The sequence below is a fragment of the Pagrus major genome, chromosome 7, assembly GCF_040436345.1.
Source record: "Pagrus major chromosome 7, Pma_NU_1.0".
Lineage (NCBI taxonomy): Eukaryota > Metazoa > Chordata > Actinopteri > Spariformes > Sparidae > Pagrus > Pagrus major.
In genome coordinates this window covers 5657561-5671176 of record NC_133221.1, presented here as the reverse complement: position 1 = coordinate 5671176, position 13616 = coordinate 5657561, and the positions used below count along the sequence as shown (strand labels likewise).

The following is a 13616-nucleotide window of genomic DNA, read 5'->3' as shown; positions in this document are numbered from 1 at the left end:
GTTCTTGGATAATATGTGCGTAACAGAGCCAGCAAAACATTCTGATAACAAGTCAGGCATGTCCTCATGTTGCATGAAGGTTATTATAGCTTTTATAGTGAATTTGATATCACTAATTATTGAAGTTGATGTTCAGCAGACTGGGATTGATTAGCAGCTTCATTCAAAACGTTCATCAGCAGTTAATCAGCTTTACATTTACATTCCACGCCTGTCTTCATCTGTGGGGAAAAAAAAAAAAGCTGGCAAAAATAACACCAGCGCAGATGGTTCACTGGTTATGCCAACATAAAAACTTACATTGCAGTTTTAGATTTTCTTTACAACATCCTGTTGATCAGTTTGCCTGATATAAACTGTGTCTCTACATTTCATCAGATGTCCAATCCAAGCCCATTGAGGTGACAGTCGAGGAGCCCAAAGCCCAGACTGTCAGGGTGGGGTCTACTGTCAGCTTCATCTGTACTGCAAAGAGCAAGGTAACACCAGCCACAATGATCCTTGTTCACTTACTTTATTATTTTTAATTAGGAATATGTGCACACTCATAGAAATATATAAAAACCATTTTGGCGAAAATCTCCTATTCACTTTTCTTCTAGCGGAGGAGGCTGCTACCATTCACATCTGTTAAATTTGGAGATGGTGCCAGAAACAGGCTAGCTTAGCTTAGCATAAAGACTGGAAACAAGGGGAAACAGCTAGCCTGGCTCTGTTTAAAGGGAAAAATCTCAACATAACCTCTAAAACTCACTGCTAGGTGGAGACACACAAATCAGTACATTTATATTTGCTCTGCAGCCCAACAACAAACATCTGAGTTTGCATGCTTCTTTGTAATTTCTGTGTGTTTATCTGCTCCCTGCCTCCACAGTCACCAGCCTACACCCTCGTCTGGACCCGCATGGGTAACGGGAAGCTGCCCAACCGGGCCATGGACTTTAACGGCATCCTGACAATTCAGAACGTCCAGCCCGAGGACGCGGGCGTCTATGTTTGCACGGGCTCCAACATGTTTGCCATGGACGAGGGCAACGCCATCCTCTACGTGCCAGGTTCGTGATCCTCGGCACCGCATTCCATTACCCATCACTCCCTGCTACCCGACCAGCTCTGGCTCCTGTAGTCCGTCCCCCCATCCCCAACCCCCTACCACCCTTCCGGCTTGCAGTGGCGCATGCTTCTCTGTTTTACTGCATCTCTCATCATGCACTGTAAACACTCAGCTCCTGGTTAACAGCATAATAAGCTTGCAGATCTAACTCCCAACGCTTTTGCCCTCTGCTGCTAGATATCAACATGTCTCATTATCATACTGCCACTCCAGCTCTTCTTACTGCCTCGCTGTCTTGTACGTCTCTGCTCAGTGGTTTTTCCTGGACTTTATATGAAGAAATACAGCTTGTGGGTACAAATTTTCCAGATAACATGTGGGGTGAAGTATGCAGTTTTAGATTTAACTAATGGGCACTCAAATTCATGACGCATTCACTACACTTGGGGCAAAGGAGCACTCTTTTGGATCAGTGATTTTTTGGGGTAATGCTTCCTGCCAACACTATTAAAGCTACTGCAGATGTTTCTTTCCTTTTTAAATTTTTTTTTGAATTAATCGGTGGTGGTGCGGTTGCTTCTCGATCACTGGTGGAGCCGCTGGTTTCTGCTGTTAGAGGTTTCACAAGCAGGGTGATGGATTCTGGTGTCTTTGGGCTCCCGGGGTGCCCCTTACCGCCTGAGCTGTAGTGTTTTAATGATGAGGAGGAATGTGGATGCCACGATTGGTGCTTAGTGGCTCTGCGACTGGCGTTCAAAGAGGACTTCAGTGTATCTGGAAGAGAGGAGAAGTAGGACGAGCCCCCGCTACCACTGATTGTTTTGTGTTGTTCCACTCCATACAGTATTCCCTCCTTAAATCACTGTCTGCTGTGTAACTCATCATCCTGATGATGATGAATGTCAATGAACAAAAAAAACGGTGCTATCAGCCATGCAGTTGGTTACATGCTGTTATACTGCTGTAATATCACTCCTTCATTCCTTTAGTGTTGGCAAAAGTCGGTTTTGTTTGTATCGATTGTCTCTTATCAGACCCAGTTGGTAAAAAAATTCAAGATCTGACTTGAAATGCAGAAGAAACAGGGGGAAAATGTTGTTTTTAATCATAATTTTGTCAATAATCATCTACGATTGTATATTATGGTCTTTTTTATTTACATCCTGTCAATGTTGTTGGCACATCTTCTTGTTTGATCGACTGAAATATTTTAACCTGAAATGTCTCCATGAAATCAAATATATCAGAATTATTAGAACTTCTTTTTTTGTAATATTTTTCAAAGGAATTGGCCATGTGAATGCGATTACCTTGCATGTTGTGTGTTTACATTTAGGCAATTTCAAGTGTTTTTATAAGAAAAGTATTTTTATACATCTCTGAGAACATCTTACAACTCAACAGTCACAGGTCACACTTTTTTTTTAAACCCTGAATTACTTTACAATGGCTGCATTATTTTTTTATTTGTTCATTAATGACTCAAAGGCTATATGATTGCAAAAGATTATACCCAAAGGTGCTTCTGTAAAGATTTTATTCATTTTTTTTAAACATTTCTTTATTAAGAATACCTAACTGATGTAATGTACACATGTCACATTGTAATGTATTTATCTTAACTGTGAAAATATTTTGTGAAAAAGAGAAAATTGATTAAAATAACAATAATTGATCAAAGTGATTTGCTAATTCATGGATGGGGCTGATTTAAATATATTATCTTGACCAGTGCAGGATAACCACAAGCTGTATGGCAGCTTTTATAGCAGATAGTGTTGCAATGTTTTAAACTGCTTCTCGCTACTAACCTGCATGTCTCATGTGTGGCTACCCTGCATAACTTCATCGCTCCATGTGCTGCTGAACAGTCATGATATTACAGTGTATGTGTGTGTTTGTGTATCTTGATTTGAAATTCAAAGCATTTTGGAGAATTGTTGTTGTTTTTTGGTTTTTTGGTGTTAAGTGTGAGATAAGCATGAATTGATACAAACAAACGGTCATTTGAAGCGACATACTTCAATTCATGGTGCTCTTCTTCTCAGGTAAGTGTGAGAACTGAATGCTCAGAACTGCAGTATGAATTAAATGGCACCAACAATCAGGATTAAAATAAATAATGAAGAAAAAGGAAAATGAATAATTGGCTGAATTGAAAATAAAAGTTGGTGCCAGTTTAATTCAAGTTCATTTTTTTTTTTTACGTGTGTGCTGCTTTTTTGGAATCAATTGGACAAAACAACGGCGGCCCACATTCGGAGATGGATAAGTGTCTCTGGGAAGTTGGGAGGTAAACTTGCTGTTACCCTGTAACCTGACTTGTCAGTTTACCTGTCCCCTCCTCCCTCCCTCCCTTCCTTCCTCCCGCAACTCCAGAGGCCTCACAGACTCAGATGTTTTACACAGCCTATGAAATGTTTGAAGGACACAGAAAGCGTAAGTCCGCATGGGCATGGTTTCCTCTCTGCCGGGCTCCTTGGAGGGACCGGCCTCTCCCTCTCTTTGTCATGCATGCACTCATCTTCAGCAGCATGGATATGCTGGTGGCCTGGTAGCGCCCATGTACAATCAACCAAGCAGCGGTCACACACTCACTTTCCCACATGATGGCTCAGAGGATCTATGCTGTCTTATAAGCATCCTTAGCTTGATTTAGGTCTAAAAAGATGAATATCTATTTTCAGTATATCTATGTTATCACGTTCCTGTCCTCGTTGAGAGTCCAATGCTTGGATTGTACATGAGCCTTACTAGCCCTACCTGGCTCTTTGGGTTCATCGGGGTCCATCCCTGCAGGAATAAGTGCATGTTCATTCTTACGGGCAACTCCTCGTGAATGTCGAGTCAAGTTTCCAGCCTTTAAAAAGATCACTATCAGTGTTTTACAGTAACAATAGGCCTTACTGTAAAAATTTCCTCATGAAGCTCATATTATACATGACAAACCCATTGATTAAACTCATGGCTATGGGTTAATTTTGGAAAATGTCCCTTTAAATTGGACAAAAACATGTTAGTTTAGATTTAATTGCTCTTTAACCCTTAAAAGGGGATCTTTTATTCTATATCGCTGAATGATTTAGTCTGTAAGTTATTCATAATCTGGATCTCCGTACTAAATTCTATTTCCTGGGTGACATTGTCTCCACATTCAGAGACAAGAGATGTCCCTTCTATTTCTATCTCTTTGCACTTTCCTTTTTCTCCTCAGGAAACATGCTATACTTGGGAAGTAGCTGTCATCTGGGCTTCAAACATCATACTGTGCTTAATACATCCCATCACAACCTCATTACATCAGAGCTGAATGTGGGTAGCAGACTCGTGTCCGGTGTGAGAGGCCTAGTTTCAGTGCGTCACACAGATGGAAGTGAACTCTAAGAAGCAGTTAACGTGATATAAATGGATGGAAGTCGAACTATATTGCATATGTCAGATGATTCTATACATCCAAAGTCAAAAAATACATATTTTTCCTCCTTACCTCGAGTGGTATCTAGCCAATAAGCCGGTTTTAGTTTTGTCTTTACAGAGATATCTGTCTTTACTGCATTGCCAGATACCCATGTGACTCATCGTCCTTACTTTTTAGTGTTATTTTAGTTGAATATCTGAACCTCAATTACATGAATTGCCACAAAATTATGTCCAAACATTCATTAACTTTGTTGACCACTTAACTTTTATCTAGTTCCGTAATGTGGAGATTTTGATACTTGCTTGCAAAACATTCCTATCAACCTTAGCTGCACTTTGTGTAGCATGCTAACATGCTAAAGTAGGATGATGAACCTGGTAAACATTACCTGCTACACATTAGCATCCTAGCATTGTCATTAGCATTTAGCTCAAAGTAGCACCGCGCAGTACACAAGGATGCAAGAGCTCCACCTACAGACATATTTCTGTTGTTTGCTTCAAATTAGCAAAAAAAATAAAACAGTGAAAATTTATGCATGTTGCTGTGCAACCTGTGATTGGTCATTTTCAGAAATGACTGAAGACTAAGAGACGCTTGTTCCAGACATCGACGCCTTTTCCAGCTTTTGTTTTTTTGCAACTATTTTCTCCAAAATAATCCAAAATATAGTATTTCATTTAATGTGCACATATTTCTCTCAGTGCAGTACTGTACTGTGCTAAATGTTGGTCATTACTCATTCATGGCACTCATGGGTACAGCTGCATGGAGCAGTGAGCCAGGCTTTAGACTTTCCTCTATTTTATTGGGCTGGAGGCAAACATATATGTGAAGACCTGCACAGATAAAACCAAAACTATAAAATCGGACAGATACCACTGGAGGTGGTAAAGTGAGAAATTATGTTTTTTTTCTTAATGCGGTTGAATCTGCCCTTGAAGTTTCATCTCCTGATGCACCGATTCTACCATAGATCTTTACAAAACCCATTAAAGTCAGTCCCATGAAACTTCTCTGCTCTGGAGTACTAGTGTCACCAAGGTCAGAGAGTCAACGCTCCGCCCAGGCTACAACTGTCCCAGGGGTTTTCCGCCTGCTTAGACAGCCTCATACTCCTCCCTCCCCACTGAAAGAGGCCTTTCTATTGCTCTGTCACTCTGGAATCATACAGGATTGATCTAGCAGCCAGCCAAACTGGCACAGCAATGTGCCCAGAGGCCATGCCAAGGTCTGCCTGCCACATCTCATCTGTTTCGTCTGCTCTGAGGATCTAGACTGCCAAGGGTGAGGGTGGGGGCACGGGCAGAGGCCATCACTCTCTCTCTCTCTCTCTCTCTCTCTCTCTCTCTCTCTCAGTCTGATCAATTCATTGTAATCAGAAGCATTCCCACAGCTTCATATAACGACCAAGCTGGGGTTGTAGACACCAGACAAGGTTTCATATTCCACTTCCCCACCACGCTGGTCTGTTTTATCATGCTTTACTTCTCCACCTGCCTCTGAGACGTCTCACTCTCCGTTTTGAGTTGTGTTTGACTGATGTGTCTCCTTCTGTAGCTGCAGAGGGGGCCCAGCCTGTGGCCACCATCACTCCCTCAGTGCTGAATGTCCAGCAGGGCCAGCGGGCTGAGTTCCGCTGCGCAGTGACTGGAAACCCAACCCCCGCCATTGAATGGATCGGTATGACCAGTGTCTCTGTATTCTGTTGTATAATTGTAGTCCAGTACAAAGTTGCATGAATTTACCAGCTGGTATTCAAAAATTCACCCTTACAGGAGGTCCAGGGAACAGAATGAGTCCCAGAGCTGTGATACGAGGTGGCGTATTGACCTTCACAGCAGTGGACCCGGCTGATGAGGGAGAGTACACCTGCAAAGCCCTGAACACTCATGGGGAGCACACAGCGCGAGTTTCCCTCTTTATCCAAAGTACGTTTTGTGTTTATGTGTGTGTGTGAACATATATTACACGTTATGGAAAGAGAAATCTGTTAACACACCTGTGTTGCGGGGACCTCCTTCCCTTATGGGGACCCCCTGCCCTTAAGGGGACAAAATGCATGTCCCCACAATGCAAATGATTCGATGTAATGGTTTATGGTTTGGGTTTGGTTTAGGTTGGGACAAGTGTTGGAGCTGGCATGTAGTGATTATGGTTAAGCTTAGGAAGTTATTGAACTTTGTCTCCCTCTTCTGACAGTGACAGTATTGACACATGAATACGTTACCCCTGTTTTGAGTTGTTTACTGATTTTTTTCCCCGAAGAAACTAGCTTGAAAACAGAAGCATCTCACTGTTTGTTCATGTGCTGTTGGAATCATGGTAAAAACTTTTTTCCGACTGGGAAAATTTACATTAATTCTTTCTCAAGTCGCAACAAAACTCAGAAAGTTGGAGAAAATTTTTCATGGCGGACAAAGTAAACATTTGGTTGATGTTAAGAAACTTTTAGCAAAGTCATGTATTGTTTAGTCATTGTATCGTGTCCTTTGCGCCTCCTTGTCACTCAAATATTGGAAACAGTTGTCAACGTGTTGTTTAAATGTATATATATATATAATATAAGTAAACAATATATATTTTGCGTTTGAGTGATCACAATGCATTCTTTCGGTCAGAGACTAACCCGAGTGGCATAGGCAGCCAGCCCCAAGTCCAAGTCAGCCCCCAAAATATTGGAGTCCACGAAGGTGACACTTTGAGGTTGTACTGCCGGGCGTCAGGATCGCCCACCCCGAAGCTCACCTGGCTGAAAAACGGAGGACAGGTCCCTCCACAGGTGAGACCACCTGTCGTGTCAGCGTCTGAATGATGACTTTAACATGGATTGATTAAAACTGTATTCACATTCTGCTGTGCTGTATCTTCATCTTGCACTCCAAGGTGTGTCCGGTGCCGATGGTATTTCATCATACTGTGTCAGTTTTTATGACTGTTTCCGCATTTTGACATTTACCTTTATTTTTCCCTCCCTTCTGTTTGTCTCCTTCCCCCCCTTTTTTGTTTTTTGATCCCACCCTGTTCTGACGTTTGCTCAGGCCATTCCCTCTCACGGTTTCCATCAGTTTAAAAGCAACAGTGTCGATGTGTTACAGAGACGTATTGAGGAGCTGCAGGTCTGTCCATCTGTCCACTGTCTGTCTGTCCTGTCTCGTAGTTCACATCACTTGTCCTCTACTGACCTCGTCTTCACATATTGTCGACTAAGTGCATGATCAACCGTGTCCTTGATTCACACCCTGTAAATCCCATTAATTTACCACAGCTGCTCACTAAGTCCCTTTAGAGCTGATGCCAAACACATTAAAACCAACTAGCTTGGTCTAGTTGACTTCTCAGTGTACTTGCATGCGGTACATGTTTTTATGTTGCGTTAAATTAAAGTGTTCCATAGTCTTTTGTCTTGTATTGTCCACATCATGCCATCCCTGACGTGTTTGTGCTCTCAGCACCCAGTTGACCCTAATCATTCCATTGAGTGTATTAACAGGACTGAGTATACAGTAGGTACTGTAGGTATTTCAGACATATTTTGCTCCGTGCCAGGCGCGGCCGGCTGCCCCCTCCCCTGCCCAAAGTGGTATTGTGTTAGTCTGGTTTCTGCACAGCCCTCCTCGGCTCGATGAGGGCTCCGGGGCCTGTTTAGTTCTGCCTCAGAGAGCCACTGCGTTGTGTCAGCCTTTCCCAGGGGGAGCTGGGCTCTGCCGTGCGACCACGCAGAAATTCTGTATGCTCTAGCAAACGGCTTGCTTTGAAAACTCGTCAATGGGTTCAGACACACATTGAGCCAGGGCCCGCCTCAGCCACTGCTCGGTTTAGCCTCCCTTACGGTTGACTGGGCCGGAGCTAAGCAGCTTTGTCCATGGATGCCCCGACACCCCCCGGATACAGTAATCCCTCCCCAGACCCTCCCCTCCTGATTCCCCTCCCCTCTGAGGTGTTTCCAAACTTTATGAAAGCTCATTTTCAGCCTTGCTGGGCCCCTGACTGCCATGTGGAGTAGTGTACAAACAAGTCCAGTTGTTGATTCCTCGTGAGTCAAACAGTCATGAGAGGTCTTAAATACGGGTGATGAAAGTGATGTAGGGTTTTGGTTCTTACTTGATATTTGCTCTGAAGTATATCATTATTATATTTTGACCTCCAGGGTACTGGTTAGGGATCATTCCCTGATTTTACAGTTAAGAACTGCTTGGTAATTCTCCATCCAATCCATTCAATGTGTCACAAGCTGTCAATTCTAACATCATCTATCATTTTTTAAATCATCAATCATTAATCTTCACGTAAAGATGATAGTGTAGTGATTTAATTATCACTGATCATGATGTATATTAACAAATTATAACCCCATCAATCATTGTAGAGATGTTGGCACTACTTTGTACACAGTTGTAGGTACAAAGTAGAGTGTCATGGAGATCATGAATTTACAGAAAGACTGAACTGTAGCAATAACAACCCTTGTCTTGTCCTAAAGATCTGCGCTGTAGTGCTTTTGTGTCGCTATTAGCTAGTGATGTCATTATGTCGGCAATGTCATATTTGTGTTGTATCAAGGGACGTGAGACAGGTAAGTGATGTATTTGTCTTCAGTATACTGTATGAGTTATGTGTGTTTTATGGTGTAAATATTATTTAAAATCATATCTCTGCAAATGTCAGACTTTACTGTATATCATGGCAGTCGTAAGGCGGTCTCACAGAGATTTGTTTTTAATCTCCTCACTTATTGGTGTGTCTCCTTCAGGCCCGCATGGACCGCACCGACATCGGCACTCTGCTCATCCCCAACATCAAGATGTCCGACTCGGGCACCTACATGTGTGTTGGTAGCAACAGCATTGGCTCAAATAGTGCTCCCATTAAAGTCACTGTGTTCAAAGGTGAGAATCGGCTCAGGAATTATTTGTTAATTGATTCAGAGGACGAAGTGTTGCATTTGATTTTGTTGTTTTGTTTTGTTTTCATCTCTTTTGTGACCAAGCATTTATTGTGTCCTAGTTACATTATTATTGTTATTATAATAATCATAGTAATAAATAAAAGACATAAAAAATAGAGCAGATATATATGCATGTATACAGTAAATACCACTTCATAACCAATAACAAATATACAGAGTTGTGTTACTTTCCTGGACAAGCTTGGCAATATGACAACAAAGGTAAAAAAAGGTTTTCTTTTAAGCTAAAAAACAAGAAATCATCAAACCTCACTAATCAAAAAGCACATTGAAAAAATAACCCCAAAATCTCTCCCATGTCTGAACATGGATTGATCAGACCCAGTCAACAGTCAACAATCAGTACTTCCTGTAAGGCCATATGTGGTGCATATGTATGTGTTCTTGCAGCGGACCATAGCTCTTCAGTGGTCAGCATCCAGCCATCCATAGCTGATGTCCAGGAAGGCCAAAGTCTGGAGCTCAACTGCTTCGCCCCTGGAAATCCTCCTCCCCAAGTCACCTGGACGAGAGCCAGTGGCCGCCTGTCCTCTAACCACCAGGTAATCAAATAAAGATACAGACGCTAGTTCTCAAAAGCAAACTCTGTCGGTTGCTATTTGCAAACACATCATTCAAAAGTGCAAGTGTAAGGGAGTCTTGTTTTCATATCGTCCCAAACCTTCCATCAAAACTCTTTCTGCAGAATCAACAAAGGAAATGTCCTGAACACAGCAAAAATAATAAAAAAAATAAGAAAGTACAGGCAGAGGGCAGGGTCCTTGCAGATACAAGACACTGCCTCACACTTCTAGTGGGTCATAAGTAATGATTGAGAGGGAAAAATGTTAAAGCAGCAAAATGTAACCTCCTGGAGAAATAAAGTTGAGTCTCGACCTGAGCTGCCAACAAAGCGCCAGTATTTGACGATATGGGGATGAGGCTTTACAATCAACTATATTTCCCCAGGAAGTTTCATATTGTTGCTTTTAATGCCATATTCATATTATTTTTTATTGGCAATATTGGGAGTCTTACATTACATAATACTACTTGCCAGTAAAAGTGGAGTAGCATTAGAAGAGGAATAGAGTGTGTACCCCTCGTGTAACAGGCTGAATCCTCAGCACAGCCGCCTGGGTTTGATCCCAACCTGTGGCCCTTTTCTGCATGAAGTCCCCTCTCTCTCCCCTTTTCCCTTTTCAAAGATCTGCAGCTGTTCTATCCAACAAAGGTACAAAAACAACTCAAAATATGTTTAAAAAAACCCAAGAAGAATCAGATGTATCAGTATTAAAATGACTGAATAATAGGTTGTCCTGTAAGCTGCGCTGTAGTGACTTCTTGTCTGCTGTCTGCAGGTTCTGGGCAGTCAGCTGCGTATCCTGTCAGCCTCTCCAGAGGACTCCGGGGAGTATATCTGTCGGGTGCAGGGCAACCCAGGAAACCCAGGATCCCATGTCCACCAGGCCTCTGTCTCTGTGTCTGTGACTTCATCTTCTTCACGTAAGTTAGTCGACACTTGCAGGCCTCATACAGGTGGTATAGTTACTGTCTTTGTAGACAAATAAATAAAGTTTTCATATCGGAACAGAATAATAACAAAAAGCCCATTTTGACATTTACTCTTTCTTCAAATTTTCCCGCTGTACTTAGATGTGTTTGATGTGTCTGATTACTTGACAGTCATACTTTCTCACAGAGGAAATTACACTTGGCAGCATCAGTGAGAGGCATTACATGGCAGGGTGTTGTTGTCAGACTAACACTGCCTCACTTCATGAATGAACTTTCCAGTCGTACTTTCCAGCAGAGCCCAGTGTGACCTCAGATTGAACGATTTTCCTCGCTACTGTCCCATGATCTCATCCTCATTCGCTCCTTCCTGGACTTCGTCGATGTTTGAGTTCCTTAACCGCCTGCCAATGAAGCTCACAGCCACACTGAATAGCAATTTGTTACTTCATGTTTCTGAGAAGAATAAGTCAGCTAAATGAAGTGAGATGGTGAACAGAAATGTTCAAATAGAGTCTGTGCGGAGCCCAAACCGCTGGTTTCTGCCCGCAGGTCTTCAGAGTCCAATCATCGCCATCGAGCCCCACAGTGCTGCAGTGCGTGTGGGGGAGTCAGCCAGCTTCAGGTGCAGGGTGTACAGCGGAGCCCAGCCTGTCAGACTGGAGTGGAAACTGGCCAGCAACCAGCCGCTGCCAGGTAATAACCACACACACACACACACACACACACACACACACACACACATACACACACACACACACACAGACACACGCTGAGGAGTAAAGCTGCTTAATGAGTTCTGATTTTATGATGTCATTATTTACAAGCAATTGCAGCTGCAATCCACCCATGAACTACTCCTCTGTTACTTCATTTATTGACTAATTTAGAACTCTCTTTTTCTCAAGTCTGCCATGACATGTCAGTGATTTGGGGTGTTCAGTAAATAAATGAAGTGTGTGTGTTGTATCCAGTCATTTCTTCCAATTTCATCTGACCTAAATTTAGATTTTTTTGTAACAGAGGGAAATTTGACTGCACAAGGCAACCTGTTGAAGACCATTTTTCTTCCACTTCACACCCCTTATTATGAATATCTTTAATTGTTGCCAGAGACTCAAGACTGAGAACTACTCAATATTTCTTAAAGAGCTTCTCCAGTGTTTTAATTTTGTTGGCTGAAAACAGACAGAAACACTGGACCATACACATTTCCCATAATGTAGCTAAATAGCATCTTTCATTAGACGCCTGCCACCTTCTTTTAAAACTCACATCTCTAGTTTGAAATGCAAAGAAAGTTAAGCACATTTTGAAACAACCCTCACGGCATCATTCAGGTTATTTATTATCTTTAGAAAGCTCCCTTCAGGGCCACAAAATACATTATACTGCTGTTCGTCCAAGCTGAGTATTTCATGACTGAAATAGGTGGACTGCCCCTTTATATTGCAGAATTTTCAGCAGATCAGATGTTTAATTTGTTCTTTTCCCTTCTGCAGATAATGTTAAAGTCAGCCCTGACGGCTCTGTTATAACCATCAACACTGCTCGCTCTGTGAACCACGGCGCCTACCGTTGTGTGGCCAGCAACCCGTTCGGCATCACCCACACCATCGTGTCTCTGATTGTCAAAGGTAAGCCGCATACATATCAGCATGTACACATGGATCATTTTACAAACCTCTCAGTGAAGTGTTCCCTCTAGTGGCTTATCAGATACAGAGCAACATGAGTATTTTGTACCTGTACCCCTCAGAGTCTCCTGTGGCCACCGTCACCCCTGCTGGGCCCGTTCGCATCAGGGTGGGTGAACCCATTAACCTGGAATGCCAGGCGTCAGGAGAGCCCCGCCCCTCAGTGTCATGGCACAGGCTGGACAGCAACCGCAAGACCATGCTGAGCAGCCCTGTGCCCATGGAGTCCAACGCGGTCATGCAGGTACTGATACATCTTATAACACCATCAGCGTCTGGGGAACAGTTTAAGTTATCCATTACAGGTCCAGTATCCAGCACGGTGTTACTATTTAAAGATTCGAGAGTGAAGCTGATGTTTGAAAACAGCTTTGCTCTGTTCCGTTTTGAAATCGTGTTTGTTTTTTATGCTGAGGTGTATCCATTATTTCATATTTTGCAGATACTAGTTGCACGACCAGAAGACAGTGGTACGTATGTCTGCACGGCTCGCAACAACGAGGGCACTACTGAGACCAGGGTGGAGGTCATGGTTGAGGGAAGCTCTCAGGTGCCCTCAGTGCCCAGGGCCTCTGTTCCCGAGCCGCTGATGATCGTGGTGGAGGGACAGACTACAATGCTGCGCTGTGACGCCCACGGTAACGATGGCCAAAAAATCGAATTAATACAGCTGGAATTCCCTTGAAATATTTTACATGTTATGTCTTTCTGTGGCACAATTCAACGTATGTGAATGCTACAAAAATGGAGCATATAACTTAAATTTTGTTCTCCAATTTGCCTTTGTAGGTTTCCCATCCCCGATAATCACCTGGTCCAAGCTGCGCTCTCCTCTGCCTTGGAGACACAAGGTGGTGAACAACACCCTGGTGCTGCCCAACGTGGGCCGCCAAGACTCTGGAGAATACATCTGCAGTGCCACCAACAACATGGGCACCACTGAAGTCACCATCATGCTCGATGTAGAGAGTGAGTGCAGTG

General features: G+C 42.9%; 1 protein-coding gene across 1 annotated transcript in view; it reads left to right on the top strand.

The window, feature by feature from the left end:
- The window catches only part of hspg2 (heparan sulfate proteoglycan 2), a 100419-nt gene that overhangs the window by 73345 nt on the left and 13458 nt on the right, over positions 1 to 13616 (top strand). The window contains exons 43-57 of the mRNA XM_073470087.1: positions 379 to 479; positions 875 to 1055; positions 3434 to 3493; positions 6036 to 6158; positions 6254 to 6406; positions 7097 to 7257; positions 7517 to 7594; positions 9229 to 9364; positions 9835 to 9986; positions 10785 to 10929; positions 11491 to 11634; positions 12441 to 12575; positions 12698 to 12879; positions 13078 to 13273; positions 13425 to 13604. Of these exons, the coding sequence (XP_073326188.1) occupies positions 379 to 479; positions 875 to 1055; positions 3434 to 3493; positions 6036 to 6158; positions 6254 to 6406; positions 7097 to 7257; positions 7517 to 7594; positions 9229 to 9364; positions 9835 to 9986; positions 10785 to 10929; positions 11491 to 11634; positions 12441 to 12575; positions 12698 to 12879; positions 13078 to 13273; positions 13425 to 13604 (2127 nt within the window). The remainder of the gene's footprint in view (positions 1 to 378; positions 480 to 874; positions 1056 to 3433; positions 3494 to 6035; positions 6159 to 6253; positions 6407 to 7096; positions 7258 to 7516; positions 7595 to 9228; positions 9365 to 9834; positions 9987 to 10784; positions 10930 to 11490; positions 11635 to 12440; positions 12576 to 12697; positions 12880 to 13077; positions 13274 to 13424; positions 13605 to 13616) is intronic.